At 44.1% G+C, this 15,576-nt stretch overlaps 1 protein-coding gene across 2 annotated transcripts in view; it reads right to left on the bottom strand.

The window, feature by feature from the left end:
* Window positions 1-15,576, bottom strand: part of med13a (mediator complex subunit 13a) — a 116,178-nt gene that overhangs the window by 35,945 nt on the left and 64,657 nt on the right. For both annotated transcript variants that reach the window (XM_042326826.1, XM_042326825.1), the window contains exons 4-5: window positions 12,592-12,737; window positions 21-236 (exon numbers count right to left, since the gene is read on the bottom strand). In XM_042326826.1, coding sequence (XP_042182760.1) covers window positions 21-236; window positions 12,592-12,737 — 362 coding nt within the window. The remainder of the gene's footprint in view (window positions 1-20; window positions 237-12,591; window positions 12,738-15,576) is intronic.

The following is a 15,576-nucleotide window of genomic DNA, read 5'->3' on the forward strand; positions in this document are numbered from 1 at the left end:
GACTGTTCAGTGTGTCTTACCGACAAGGACCTCCACAGCGGCCAGGGAGTCGTCCTCCCAGTCCATGTCCTCCATCTTGTCCTCCGATGGCGAGCCCTGCTTGTCCTTGTCTTTAGAGCTGGGGCTGATGGGATAGAACTGGTTCCACTCCTCAATCAGTTTCTGGGTGGGAGGGTCTGACAGCTTGAACGACTGACCCGTCAGAGTCCCGTTCAGACCAAACGGACTCAGGATGACTGGAGGGAGGGAGAGAAAGAGAGAGAGAGAGAGAGACACACACACACACACAGTCAGTCTCACTTCAGATGCTAATGTTACATCAGAATAAATCCCCCCATCCTACTGCATACATCCCCCAACCACTCTCTGATTTATTACCCCCCGCATCCTTTCATCCATTTTCCTTCCACCCCTCCATCCCAGCCCATCCAGTGTTAATAATGTGACCTTTCCCCAACACAATTCTCTCTCCCCCACCAGCGCACAACTGGCCAAGCACTTCCAGAGACATACAGCAGCCCATCACTGGCATGCCCAGGCCTCTCAGAGCCTATAAACAGGGCTGTATAAAGTACTGATTCACAACACACACAGACAATGAGGTAGAGAATAAACAGGATAGGGAGTGATAGAGCCGACAGCATTCTGACCAAGCAGACACCTACACTGTCTCACAGGGAACCTACACTGTATTTTATTTAACTAGGCAAGTCAGTTAACTTCACTAAAAGTGGCAGTAATAAAGCCTCTCTTGAAAAAGCCAAACCTTGACCCAGAAAATATAAAAAACTATCGGCCTATATCGAATCTTCCATTCCTCTCAAAAATTTTAGAGAAGGCTGTTGCTCAGCAACTCACTGCCTTCCTGAAGACAAACAATGTATACGAAATGCTTCAGTCTGGTTTTAGACCCCATCATAGCACTGAGACGGCACTTGTGAAGGTGGTAAATGACATTTTAATGGCATCGGACCGAGGCTCTGCATCTGTCCTCGTGCTCCTAGACCTTAGTGCTGCTTTTGATACCATCGATCACCACATTCTTTTGGAGAGATTGGAAACCCAAATTGGTCTACACGGACATGTTCTGGCCTGGTTTAGATCTTATCTGTCGGAAAGATATCAGTTTGTCTCTGTGAATGGTTTGTCCTCTGACAAATCAACTGTAAATTTCGGTGTTCCTCAAGGTTCCGTTTTAGGACCACTATTGTTTTCACTATATATTTTACCTCTTGGGGATGTTATTCGAAAACATAATGTAAACTTTCACTGCTATGCGGATGACACACAGCTGTACATTTCAATGAAACATGGTGAAGCCCCAAAATTGCCCTCGCTAGAAGCATGTGTTTCAGACATAAGGAAGTGGATGGCTGCAAACTCTCTACTATTAAACTCGGACAAAACAGAGATGCTTGTTCTATGTCCCAAGAAACAAAGAGATCTTCTGTTGAATCTGACAATTAATCTTAATGGTTGTACAGTCGTCTCAAATAAAACTGTGAAGGACCTCGGCGTTACTCTGGACCCTGAGCTCTCTTTTGAAGAACATATCAAGACCATTTCGAGGACAGCTTTTTTTCCATCTACGTAACATTGCAAAAATCAGAAACTTTCTGTCCAAAAATGATGCAGAAAAATTAATCCATGCTTTTGTCACTTCTAGGTTAGACTACTGCAATGCTCTATTTTCCGGCTACCCGGATAAAGCACTAAATAAACTTCAGTTAGTGCTAAATACGACTGCTAGAATCCTGACTAGAACCAAAAAATTTGATCATATTACACCAGTGCTAGCCTCTCTACACTGGCTTCCTGTCAAAGCAAGGGCTGATTTCAAGGTTTTACTGCTAACCTACAAAGCATTACATGGGCTTGCTCCTACCTATCTCTCTGATTTGGTCCTGCCGTACATACCTACACGTACGCTACGGTCACAAGACGCAGGCCTCCTAATTGTCCCTAGAATTTCTAAGCAAACAGCTGGAGGCAGGGCTTTCTCCTATAGAGCTCAATTTTTATGGAACGGTCTGCCTACCCATGTCAGAGACGCAAACTCGGTCTCAACCTTTAAGTCTTTACTGAAGACTCATCTCTTCAGTGGGTCATATGATTGAGTGTAGTCTGGCCCAGGAGTGGGAAGGTGAACGGAAAGGCTCTGGAGCAACGAACCGCCCTTGCTGTCTCTGCCTGGCCGGTTCCCCTCTTTCCACTGGGATTCTCTGCCTCTAACCCTATTACAGGGGCTGAGTCACTGGCTTGCTGGGGCTCTCTCATGCCGTCCCTGGAGGGGGTGCGTCACCTGAGTGGGTTGATTCACTGTTGTGGTCATCCTGTCTGGGTTGGCGCCCCCCTTGGGTTGTGCCGTGGCGGAGATCTTTGTGGGCTATACTCAGCCTTGTCTCAGGATGGTAAGTTGGTGGTTGAAGATATCCCTCTCGTGGTGTGGGGGCTGTGCTTTGGCAAAGTGGGTGGGGTTATATCCTTCCTGTTTGGCCCTGTCCGGGGTGTCCTCGGATGGGGCCACAGTGTCTCCTGACCCCTCCTGTCTCAGCCTCCAGTATTTATGCTGCAGTAGTTTGTGTCGGGGGCTGGGGTCAGTTTGTTATATCTGGAGTACTTCTCCTGTCCTATTTGGTGTCCTGTGTGAATCTAAGTGTGCGTTCTCTAATTCTCTCCTTCTCTCTTTCTTTCTCTCTCTCAGAGGACCTGAGCCCTAGGACCATGCCCCAGGACTACCTGACATGATGACTCCTTGCTGTCCTCAGTCCACCTGGCCATGCTGCTGCTCCAGTTTCAACTTCCACCTGACTGTGCTGCTGCTCCAGTTTCAACTGTTCTGCCTTATTATTATTCGACCATGCTGGTCATTTATGAACATTTGAACATCTTGGCCATGTTCTGTTATAATCTCCACCCGGCACAGCCAGAAGAGGACTGGCCACCCCACATAGCCTGGTTCCTCTCTAGGTTTCTTCCTAGGTTTTGGCCTTTCTAGGGAGTTTTTCCTAGCCACCGTGCTTCTACACCTGCATTGCTTGCTGTTTGGGGTTTTAGGCTGGGTTTCTGTACAGCACTTTGAGATATCAGCTGATGTACGAAGGGCTATATAAATAAATTTGATTTGATTTGATTTGAGAACAAATTCTTATTTTCAATGACAGCCTAGGAACAGTGGGTTAACTGCCTTGTTCAGGGGCAGAATGACAGAATTTGACCTTGTCAGCTCGGGGATTTGATCTTACAACCTTCCGGTTACTAATCCAATGCTCTAACCACTAGGCTACCTGCTGCCCCAGGTATCAATCAATCACATGTAAATAAAGCCTTTTTGCAGTAGCAGTTGTCACAAAGTACTTTTTCAGTAATCCGGGCTAGACACCAAAGAGTGGACAACCCCCTCACAGTTTAGGATAATAATTAACAGAGAAGGAAGCATAAACGGAGAATGTTTGGGGATCATTACTTCCAGTTGTGCTCATTACTGTAGTGCAGTGGTTGTCAACTAGTTTTGTCCCAAATTAAAGCACGTTTTCAGTTGCCACCCAATATTCGCATTGTGGAAAGAAAAGAAGCCAAAATGCCATTTTAAAAACAAATTTGAATGCTATATTGATATTAACTGAAGCAACTATGGAAATAATTTCAAATAATTCAATTTCGACCATATTCTTGATGAAGAATGTTAACAAGCTCTAAAAGCACTGGCTAAAAGCTCTATATTGAAAAGACGGGGATTGAAGAAAAATAGTTCAGAGATTCAATTATTTCATCATTTTTAATACTTTCTACTTGGTTGTTTAGAAGTTTAAGTTCAGACTGGAGTATTATCATTTTTTTACTCAGACACCCGCAACCCACCACTTGAGAATCGCTGTTGTAATGTTTGGCCCTGTCCCTGTGAGTATTGATCTGGCCTAGTGGCTCACTGGCTGGACAGTATGGAGTTTCCAGAAGAGAGGGAGAAGGGGAGAAAGAGAAATGGAGAGAGAAAGAGAAAGGGTAAGACAGACAGACAGACAGACAGACAGACAGACAGACAGACAGACAGACAGACAGACAGACAGACAGACAGTCAGATAGACAGGGATTCATCATCTCTCCTCCTTCGCCACATAACAGGGGCTGGCTGGTGGGCGTGAGGGAGGAGGGGAAGAGAAGGCAATCTCACAGGGAACACAGCGTATTAGAGGAAGAGAACATCTAGAACACAGGGTGCTGGCCAGCTAAACACAAGCCACTCAAGGTCAGGACCTTATAAAAAGGCTGGTCAATCTATATTAATTTCCCACCACACTGAGATTGGGTGGAGGGGACATAGTAAGTAGCAAGTGGATGGTGACCTCACCAGACAATTGAGTGAACATACAGTTTCCTCAGAGAATACAACAGGAAACAGACAGACTGACTGACTAACTGACTCATACACACCTCTGATGTTCTATGGGGTCCACTCCAGATCACACAATACAGCCATGACTCCAGGACTTCATTCATTCTAACATCCAACAACTGCTTCAGCAGAAATGGATTGACTATTGAGGAGAATCTAAGGTCATTTGCATTGCAGAAACACAAGCACTACACATCACAGAGAGAGTTTGAATTTAATTCCTGTTGATATGATTACTACATACCCTTTCTCTTTGTGTGCGCATTTCTATTTGGAACTAAATAAAAAATATCTAGCAACGCAGGGGAAAAAGATCAAATCCAACACAATTATGGAAATGTTTCCTTTATCCCACCCTCACTCCCTCCCTACCTCCTTCCCTCACTCCCTCCCTCCCATCTCCCCTTCTCTCTCTGTCTCCATCTCCCTGAAGACATGTCAAATATGCTCAGATCAGTTAAATGGGCTGAGAGTTCATTACATTCACTCTGCGCTGTTTTATGAGGTCATATCCTGAAGAGGCTGGAGCGCTCTACCGCACACTAAACCAAGCCTGTCAGAGGTGAGTGGTGGGGGAGAGAGGGAGGGAGACTAGCACACATCAGCCCATATCTGCCGCTACGCTCAATCTGCTAAAACAGACACAACTCGTGGCTAGAACACACACTTGCACACACCCTAGGAATTCAGCCTTTGGTTTGTACTGATGTCAAACACACAACATTACCCATTGGAAGATGGGGAGTGCTCTGACATACAGTACTGGTCACATCAGTGGTCCCACCAAAGTGCATTAAACACTGTATTTAATTGAAGATAAACATCTTTGATGACCAGAGGACAATTGACTCCACATTAAACCATTGATCCATTTGCCTGTGCAATATGGAATCAAACACATAGAGCAGCATGTCTTTCAGTCTGCCACCTCAGGTCCCCATACATGCTATGGACAGGTTGCTATATTGGTAAAAGAGCAGAGGCAGTACAGTACAGTAGCTAAGGGTCTGGTCCACTATCTGATAGACTTGACCTAACCCTGAGCTAGCATACACATCCAAGTATAACTGATCCAATTATGAAAGACAAGCACTGTAATTTTGAATTCCGTAAAGTGAGCGCGGAAGAAGTAAAACAATTATTGTTGTCTGACAAGCCACAGGGGTCTGACAACTTGGATGGAAAATCACTAAGTATAATAGCGGATTATATCGCCACTCCTATTTGCCATATCTTCAATCTAAGCCTACTGTAAAGTGTGTGCCCTCAGGCCTGGAGAGAAGCCAAAGTAATTCCGCTACCCAAGAATAGTAAAGCCGCCTTTACTGGCTCAAATAGCCAACCAATCAGCCTGATACCAACCCTAAGTAAACTTTTTTGAAAAAAAATGTTTGACCAGATACAAGGCTATTTTACTGGAAACATATTGACAACAGACTTTCAGCACGCTTAAAGGGAAGGACATTCAACAAGCACAGCACTTACACAAATGACTGATGATCGGCTGAGAGAAATTGATTATAAAAAGATTGTGGGAGCTGTTTTGTTAGACCTCAGTGTGGCTTTTCACATTATCGATCGTAGTCTGCTGATGGAACAACTTATGTGTTATGGCTTTACACCCCCTGCTATATTGTGTATAAAAAGTTGTCTAACAGAACACAGAGGGTGTTCTTTAATGGAAGCCTCTCCAACATAATTCAGGTAGAATCAGGAATTCCTCAAGGCAGCTGTCTAAGCACCTTACTTTTTTCAATATTTACTAATGACATAAGTAAAGCAAGTGTGTCTCTGCATGAGGGTGACTTAACACTATACATGTCAGCTACTACAGTGAGTGAAATCACTGCAACACTTAACAAAGAGCTCCAGTTAGCTTCAGAATGGGTGGCAAGTTAGATCTAAATTTATCAAACTAAAAGCATTTGTATTTGGGACAAATAATTTACTAAACCCTAAACCTCAACTAAATCTTGTAATAAATAATTTGGAAATTGAGCAAGTTGAGGTGACTAAACTGCTTGGACTAACCCAAAACATGTTGATACAACAATAGCTAAAATGGGGAGAATTCTGTCCATAATAAAGCGCTGCTCTGCTTTTTTTAACAACACTATCAACAAGGCAGGTCCTACATGATCTAGTTTTGTCGCACCTGTACTACTGTTCAGTCATGTGGTCAGGTGCCACAAAGAGAGACCTCTGAAAATTGCAATTGGCTCATATCAGGGCAGCATGGTTGGCCCTTAAATGTACAAAGAGAGCTAACATTAATAATATGCATGCAAATCTCTCATGGCTCAAAGTGGAGGAAAGATTGACTTCATCACTACTTGTTTTTATAATAAGTGTTGACATGCTGAATGTATCGAGATGTCTGTTTTAACTACTAGCACACAGCCATGCAAACCCCAGAAGACATGCCACTAAAGGTCTCTTCACAATCCCCAAGTCAAGAACAGACTATGGGAGTGCACAGTACTACATAGAGTCATGACTACATGGAACTAAATTCCACATCAGGTAACTGATGCAAGCAGTAGAATCAGATTTTAAAAACTGATAAAAATACACCTTGTGGACGAAAAGAAAAACAGAAAGATCTATGTACAGTGTGTGCAAATGTAGAAGAGTAGGGAGGTAAGGCAATAAATAGGCCATAGAGGCGAAACATAATTACAACTTTAATACAAAGGTGATATATGTGCAGATGATGATGTGCAAGTAGAGATACTGGGGTGCAAAAGAGCAAGAGGTTAAGTAATAATATGGGGATGAAGTAGTCGGGTGTGCTATTTACAGATTGGTTGTGTACAGGTACAGTGATCGGTAAGCTGCTCTGACAGCTGATGCTTGAAGTTAGAGAGGGATATATAAGACTAGAGCTTCAGAGATTTTTGCAATTTGTTCCAGTCATTGGCAGCAGAGCACTGGCAGAAAAGGCGGCTAAAGGAAGTGTTGGCTTTGGGGATGACCAGTGCAATATACCTGCTAGAGCGAGTGCAACGGGTGGGTGTTGCTATGGAGACCAGTGAGCTGAGATAAGGCGGGGCTTTACCTAGTAAAGACAACGAGAGCATAGAGGTCGCAGTGGTGGGTAGTATATGGGGCTTTGGAGATAAAAACGCAAATTATTTAATCCTTCCAATATAATTTAAAAAAAACATTTGTTACGAATTTAACTTTAATTAAATGAGTTGACTCTTCACATGAGATGATTTCACTGAACAACAAAAGAAAGGGAATATTGAATGATCCCCAGTGATACATCGCATCTCCCAAAAACGTTTTCAATATATATCTGTAAAATTATAGTCTAGAAACTAACGCTTTGGTTATCTTCCTCTCAGGCTTCCATGTCTTCTCCCTGGACCTCCTCAATGTCCACCTCTTGAACATCAGACTCTGAGGCCTCATCTTCAGTGTCACTTTCCAACCTTGTTGAGGATGGCTCATTGTCAAGCTCAAAAAGCCTCAAATTTGCCAGGATGGCCAACAATTTGTCAACGCTTCTTTTGGTCAGCCTGTTGCATGCTTTGGTGTGTGTGTTCCCAAACAAGGACCAGTTGCGCTCTGAGGCGGCTGATGTTGGTGGGATTTGGAGGATGATGGAGGCAACGGGGGAAAGAGCCTCAGATCCACAAAGTCCCTTCCGCCAGGTGGCTGATGAGATATGTTGGCACGACTACCATATTGCATCTCCATCCCAAAGCACATGCTTGGAAGTGTACTTCGCCAGACTGCCAAGAACCTTGCCCTCATCCAGGCCAAGGTGGCGAGACAAGGTAGTGATGACACCATAGGCCTTGTTGATCTCTGCACCAGACAGGATGCTCTTAACAGCATACTTGGGGTCCAACATGTATGCTGCGGCGTGTATGGGTTTCAGGCAGAAGTCTTCACGCTTTTTGATGTATTTCAGAACTGCAGTTTCATCTGCTTGGAGCAACAGTGAAGTGGGCAGGGCAGTACAGATTTCTTCTCTTACATCTGCAAGCAGAGTCTGAACATCAGACAGGATGGCATTGTCTCCCTCAATCCGTGCAATGGCTACTGCTATAGGTTTCAGGAGTTTCAGGCTGCTTACCACTCTCTCCCAAAATACACCATCCAGGAGGATCCTCTTGATGGGGCTGTCCATTCGGCAGACTGTGATATGGCCATTTCTTGAAGGGACTCCTTCCCCTCCAGGGAACTGTCACATGATGACAACAACACCCCAACGGGTGTTGCTGGGCAGCTTCAATGTGGAGCTCTATTTCTTCTGACCTTGCTTGGTGAGGTAGATTGCTACTGTTACTTGATAAACCTACACATACCTAACCATTTCCTTGGCTCTCTTGTAGAGTGTCTCCATTGTTTTCAGTGCCATGATGTCCTTGAGGAGCAGATTCAATGCATGAGCAGCACAGCCAATGGGTGTGATGTGAGGGTAGGACTCCACTTTAGACCAAGCATCCTTCATGTTTGCAGCATTGTCTGTCACCAGTGAAAATAACTTCTGTTGTCCAAGGTCATTGATGACTGCCTTCAGCTCATCTGCAATGTAGAGACCGGTGTGTCTGTTGTCCCTTGTGTCTGTGCTCTTGTAGAATACTGGTTGAGGGGTGGCGATGATGTAGTTAATTATTCCTTTCCCACGAACATTCGACCAACCATCAGAGTTGATTGCAATACAGTCTGCTTTCTCTTTGATTTGCTTGATCTTCACTTGAACTCTGCATCCAGCAAATGAGTAGATAAAGCATGTCTGGTTGGAGGGGTGTCAGCTGGGCAAAGAACATTCACAAATCTCTTCCAATACACATGGCCTGTGAGCATCAGAGGTGAACCAGTTGCATACACAACTCGAGCAAGACATTCATCAGTATTTCTCTGACTACGTTCCTCCATTGAGTCAAAAAACCTTCTGATTCCAGGAGGACCATGAGCTGTTGCTATCGATAAGGTGTCTGATTAATCATTTTCACCTCAAATAGAAGGAGAGGGACTTTTGTCAGAGGTTGCTTGTTGTGAGCGCTGAGGGAACTTTATGCACTTGGCCAGATGATTCCTACATCTCTGTTGCATTCTTCACATCTGATTTGGAACAGTATTTGCAAATGTACACAGCTTTTCCTTCTACATTAGCTGTAGTGAAATGTCTACACACATCAGATAGTGCCCGTGGCATTTTCCTGTAAAGATTCGAAACAAAATTGTAAAATAAATAAAAATACAATTCCATGTACAGACAAATAGTTAAGCAGTTAGATTAAACAACTGCTTTGTAAGATACATGTTTTAAAAGGAAACATGTACGGAAACAGGTGAATTAACACTCCTCAGTTAGCAGGTTCAAGCAAGATAAAAACCCACATGGTAGCAAAAACTAACTAGCAGAAATTAAAAAGTTTGAAATTATTTAAAACACTTTGCTGTAGGCTACTATTTACTAGTTAACAAAAAATCATGTATGTCATATAAAATATATTCACCCCACCCAGTATTGTAATCAAAACTTACCAGAAAACATGTAGTCCTAGGCTCAGACAGTGTAATAGTGTGGGCTCAATAGCATCTCATTAGTGTGCAAGATCTTGAGAATAAGCTGTACATGTGATGGAAGAGTGCACTGTACATGTGATGAAAGAATGCACTGTGCATGCAGAGGGTTGCAATTCCATTGAATTGGGGATAGTTTAACCAAAATATGCCACAAGACCTAGAATTGCCATTGTGCTATGCTGTGCTGTGTAGATCTATCTATCTATCTATCTATCTATCTATCTATCTATCTATCTATCTATCTATCTATCTATCTATCTATCTATCTATCTATCTATCTATCTATCTATCTATCTATCTATCTATCTATCTATCTATCTATCTATCTATCTATCTATCTATCTATCTATCTATCTATCTATCTATCTATCGACCTGCCATGCAAAAAAACAATCCCTCTCTACCATTACTGGAATTACGTTCAATAACCTGCCATTGATTATATAGACCAGCAGGCTTTAATATAAGAAAATTAGAATATTTCATTTATACACTTTATTCAGACAGCTGGAAACAGAAGGGGAGACAGGCAAGTGGGAAAACAGTAGGAAGGGTGGCTACGGGGAGTAAACCTGGTCTGCGGCGGGGAGTTGAGTATATGTGACTGGCTGGGAGCGTTAGGCCTACCGCTAAACCACAGGCTCTGCACAACTAGTTTTCCCTGTGCCGCAATGCCGCTGCGCTCCAGTCAGATCAGAGAATGGACAAAGTGATCACCATTATTAGGTGGGTGGAGAGGGGATGCAGGGGGGCTGAGGAATTACTCAGAGTCTAACTGAGAGAGAGGAGTTGAGAGGAAGAGAAGAGCGGAGGTGGCATTTTGTTCCCTAACCTAAGGCAAAGCCCTTGTGCCTGGTGTAATGATCGCTTCTTCAAGCTTCCCTCCCCCTCCTTCTCCTCTGTAGTGAGGGAGCCTCTCTCACTCTCTTTCTTTTGTTGGGATCTCTTTTGTTGCGCTGTAGTCTCTCCCACTTCTCTGTGTGTCTGTGTTCTACACGCTGCCTGGCGTCGTCTTTGCTGCTGCGTTGGGCCCCGCTAATTGTACAGATGTCTATAGCAGCAGAGCTCAGCTAGTGGGGACAGCCCTCTGAGGGCTAGAAGGAGGGAGGGAGAAGAGGTTGAGGAAGGTGGAGGGAGAACAAGAAGAGAAGTAGAATGGGAGGTGGTGGTGGCAGGGGAGAGGTGGAGGTATTTGGGAAGGGTACGTGAGGAGGAGTTGGAAAAGGACAGGGAAAAGCCAGAAGAAGGGGAAAGAGGGGGGAGGGACAGAGAGAGGTGTGTGAGGGCTGCTGGTGGCACATCATTACTGTCAGGCTGTTTGATGAAGCGAGGCGGAGCGGAGGAGAGGAGAAGAGAAGAGGGGCCTGTTCTTAATACCTGAGGATTACCCTTGTCTTCTATTAGATACACGACAGAGAGTAGAGAGAACAGAGCAGTGTGTGTGTGTGTGTGTGTGTGTGTGTGTGTGTGTGTGTGTGTGTGTTTTGGTTTTATTATCCTTGTGGAGACCAGAAGTCCTCACAAGGATAGTAATAATTGGAGACATTTTGCCAGAAGGCTTACAATTAGGGTTTAGTGTTGTCATGATACCAGAAACCGATACACAGTTTAGCATCACATTACTCGATACCATCACGATACTCGATACCAAAACGCTACCACGGCAAATAAAGAAGGCATATTAGCCAAAGTCACTGAATGCCACTTTATCCAGAGAGATAAACTCAGCTACTGCTCTGTTCAATCATTGGGCATCTTTGAGTTCAACATCATTACATTTGCAATTGTTTTGAGACAGCCATCTACAGATTAATGAATCAATTATACAATCATACAATCAATTTGACTTTGTTTTTACCAATCTAACTACATAACTACATAATCATTTATTTCAGTAGTAAACTGGGCAAATCAAGATGTAGCCTAGGCCTATCCACAATAGCATATTCAATAGGATATTCAATAGGATACGATGACCGAATAAGTTAATTATTAAAGTTTTTGGTGGCAATCAGCTTTGAAATTAGCATGTTTTGCGTTGTGGTTTGCATATTTTCACAAACAATGTTAGCTTTAGCTGTCAGCTAGCAAGGAAAGTTAGCCTACAAAGCTGGACGTTACGTTACAAGTGTTCTAGTCTGTATGGACATTGTTTTGCGAACAGTAATGAACAGTTTCAACCTTTCTACATACCGTGTCACATTATTCAAGTGTGTTAACGTCTGTGCATCATGATTGGGGAGCTAACATGATGCAGCCCAGACTCCCAGTACAGGCTAGCAATGAGGGGTTGGCTGTGCTGATAGACAGGGTTGTTCTGTGAGACACATTTGACAGAAGTACCGAAAGTAACCCAAATTCTACGGCCGAACCGTTTTTCATGTTCTAGTATCAAAAAAGTATCAATGTTTTGGTATACCGTGCAACACTATTAGGGTTAGGGGTTACGTTTAGGAGTTAGGATTAGGGGTTTGGTGTTAAGGTTAGGGGTTATGGAAAATAGGATTTTGAATGGGAATCAACTGTTTGGTCCCCACACGGAAAGTTAAAAAAAAACATGTGTGTGTGTGAGTCTGCATGCCTGCATGCGTGCGCCTGTGTGCATCTGCATGTGTATGTGTCCACATGTGTGTACACTCCACTCCACCCACCTTGGAAGGGGCTGGAGGCCTGCTGGGCCAGGGTGAGGTGCTCGTCACTCAGGTGGTAGACAGGCTGGTGCTGGTTGATCTCCACGCTGGTGCACACGTTACTCTCCCCGTGGAGGAAGAAGGGGAACGAGCACGACAGGTGTTCACTGTAGAGGGAGAGAAAGACAGAGAGAGAACAGAGTGTGTCATTTTAACTCGGATGGACCATTCTAGGAGCGAATGTGTGTGAACTGTTGAATGGATGACACAACAGAGCAGGAGGAGAGGGAGGACGAGAAGAGAGAGAGAGCGAGAAAGGGCAAAACACTCAATTTCCCTGCTAATGGAGGGGTAGAGGAGCGGAGAGAGAGAATGAAGATGAGGAAGATTAAAAAGGAGCTCTCCCTTTTGTGGGAGATTACAATGACATCTTTGAGCCATGGAAAGCTCTAACATGACCCTTCTCCTGGCTGGAATACAATAGGAGGAGGGGTTAGGGAAATGACGTCACTGATATAATGGAGACATAACATGACATCATCACAAAACAAATCAAGTTGTTTCACTGGTGGAACATAGAACTGAACCACTTTACAGTATTATTCTCATACTACAGAAGAATGCTGTCTGTACCGTAGTGTGTTGATTTTGGATTTGTTGTTGGCACTCCAAGTGACCAACAAAGAGGGCGAACCCTGGCTCACACTGGCATGCCATCAAAGACGTGAGCTCTTGAGAACACTAACCTACACATACAGAGTTACAGACGTGCCATCCAAATCTCTGACGTTGAAAGAGACACCTGCCAGTGCCAGCATGACTTCAACTGGGATGAGGACGTGAGAGAGATAGAGGGAGTAAGGGAAAGAAACGAGAGGGAGTAAGGGAAAGAAACGAGAGGGAGTAAGAGAGTAAAAGTGACAGGGAAAAATAGCACGCGAGAGAGAGAGAGAGGAGTAAGACATGGACTATTGTCTCTGTTTCTCTGTGTCTGCTTCCTCTCATTCTATGCAGCACAGCCAACTGACAGATGACCAAATGAAAGCGGACGCAGTAAATTTGGGAGAGGATCAAAGAAGGGGGTGCCTTTTTAGAGGATTTGGTTAAGCAAATATCTCTCCCTCTCTCTACCGCTCGCACTCTCTCTCTCACTCCCTCTATCCCTGGCAGAGTTGCTGCTGCAGAGGATTAAAACAAAGAAGGAGAAAGAAAAAAGGAGAGAAAGAAGTAAGGGGATCAGACTAATAATATATTATGATCATGAGAGGGTCTGAGGAGCTAAGTGGCACGAGGCTGGAGGAGAGAGGAGACAGCATGTCTCCTACGAGAGGATAATACCTCGGCTGTATATAAACATTTACACTACAGAGAGTATTTGTGTACCTGACATGCACTAACAAGGATAGACTACACAACAGAAATAAGTCAGTGATTTGATTGTATTATCCTTGATCGTTTTCTAAATGTATGTAAGTACTGAATGTACTTTTTTTTAAATGGTCAAATCAATGAAATCAATCAATACCAAGAGAGGTGTTGCCATATCATATCAGCTGTGATAGTTATTGAAAAAAATTGACCAATGAAAACAGTCACCATAACTTATCCCCTTGTATGAACTGTTTTGTTCATACGATGAATAAAAGAGTGGGATAGTAACAAAAGGAGCTGAACATATTCCTGATGGCTGATGACTAGGCCACGCCCAAGGACGTTAAGTTTCTTTTCCGCAATGAGTCTGGATCTGAGTACCTGGCCCTTCACTGAATGCGAACACATTCATGGCCATCTGATTGGACCAGAAACCAATGGGTTGAGCCAGAACCAGAACACACGTGAGTAAATTCATCATTAGCTTTGACACTCTGATTGATTGGAGATGATTGTTTTGTGCAACACCCCTCATCACCACAAACAACTTCAATGATGGCAGTGTCAGACTAAAACATGTGGTGAATGACAGAGCAGTGAAAGTATTTTGTTTGAGTCGCCAGGCTAGATGGCTGTAGCATCAGAGAAGTCATTCCCTATGTTTAGGGCATGTTAACAGAGCTGCTCTACTCTTTAATGTCTGTAGGAACAGCTCCAGGCTCAGACGTAGTAAAAGTAGTAAACCCATCACTACAGACACAGTAGTAAAAACATCAGCACAGACAAACACATTTCCTCACCGCTGTCTGTCTATGAAGCAGAATCACTCCTCTTTTTCTCTTCTCAGACATTTAAGCTGCTGTTAGGTTCCCACAGAGCAGCCTGTCTCTTCCTGCCCTGGGGCCTGATTGACTAGAAGGTCACGGTGGGAAGGTCTCTCCCTGCCCCCAGGGCAGACTGACTAGAAGGTCATAGAGAGAGGGTCTCTCCATGCCCCCAGAGCAGACTGACTAGGGGTGGATTTACATGAGTTAAATATGTCTTGTGAGATCTATCTTCAAAAGACTGCCCCATAGTGAGAGACTGTGTGCCATAGAGAGAATGTGTGTCAGAGAGAGACTGTGTGCCATAGAGAGAGACTGTGAGTGATAGAGAGAGACTGTGAGCCATAGAGAGAGACTGGGTGCCATAGAGAGAGACTGGGTGTCAGAGGAAAGACTGGGTACCATAGAGAGAGACTGGGTTCCATAGAGAGAGACTGTGTGCCAAAGAGAAGACTGGGTGCCATAGAGAGAGACTGTGTGCCATAGAGAGAGACTGTGTGCCATAGAGAGAAGACTGGATACCATAGAGAGAAGACTGGGTGCCATAGAGAGACTGGGTGCCAAAGAGAAGACTGGGTGCCATAGAGCAGACTGGATGCCATAGAGAGACTGGGGGCCACAGAACGAAGACTGAATGATATACAGAGAAGACTGGATGCCATAGAGAGAAGACTGGGTGCCATAGAGAGAGACTGTGTACCATAGAGAGAGACTGGATGCCATAGAGAGAGACTGGATGCCATAGAGATAAGACTGGGTGCCATACAGAGAGACTGGGGGCCACATAGAGAAGACTGAATGACATACAGAG

This window comes from Oncorhynchus tshawytscha, linkage group LG09 (genome assembly GCF_018296145.1).
Source record: "Oncorhynchus tshawytscha isolate Ot180627B linkage group LG09, Otsh_v2.0, whole genome shotgun sequence".
Taxonomy (NCBI): Eukaryota; Metazoa; Chordata; class Actinopteri; order Salmoniformes; family Salmonidae; genus Oncorhynchus; species Oncorhynchus tshawytscha.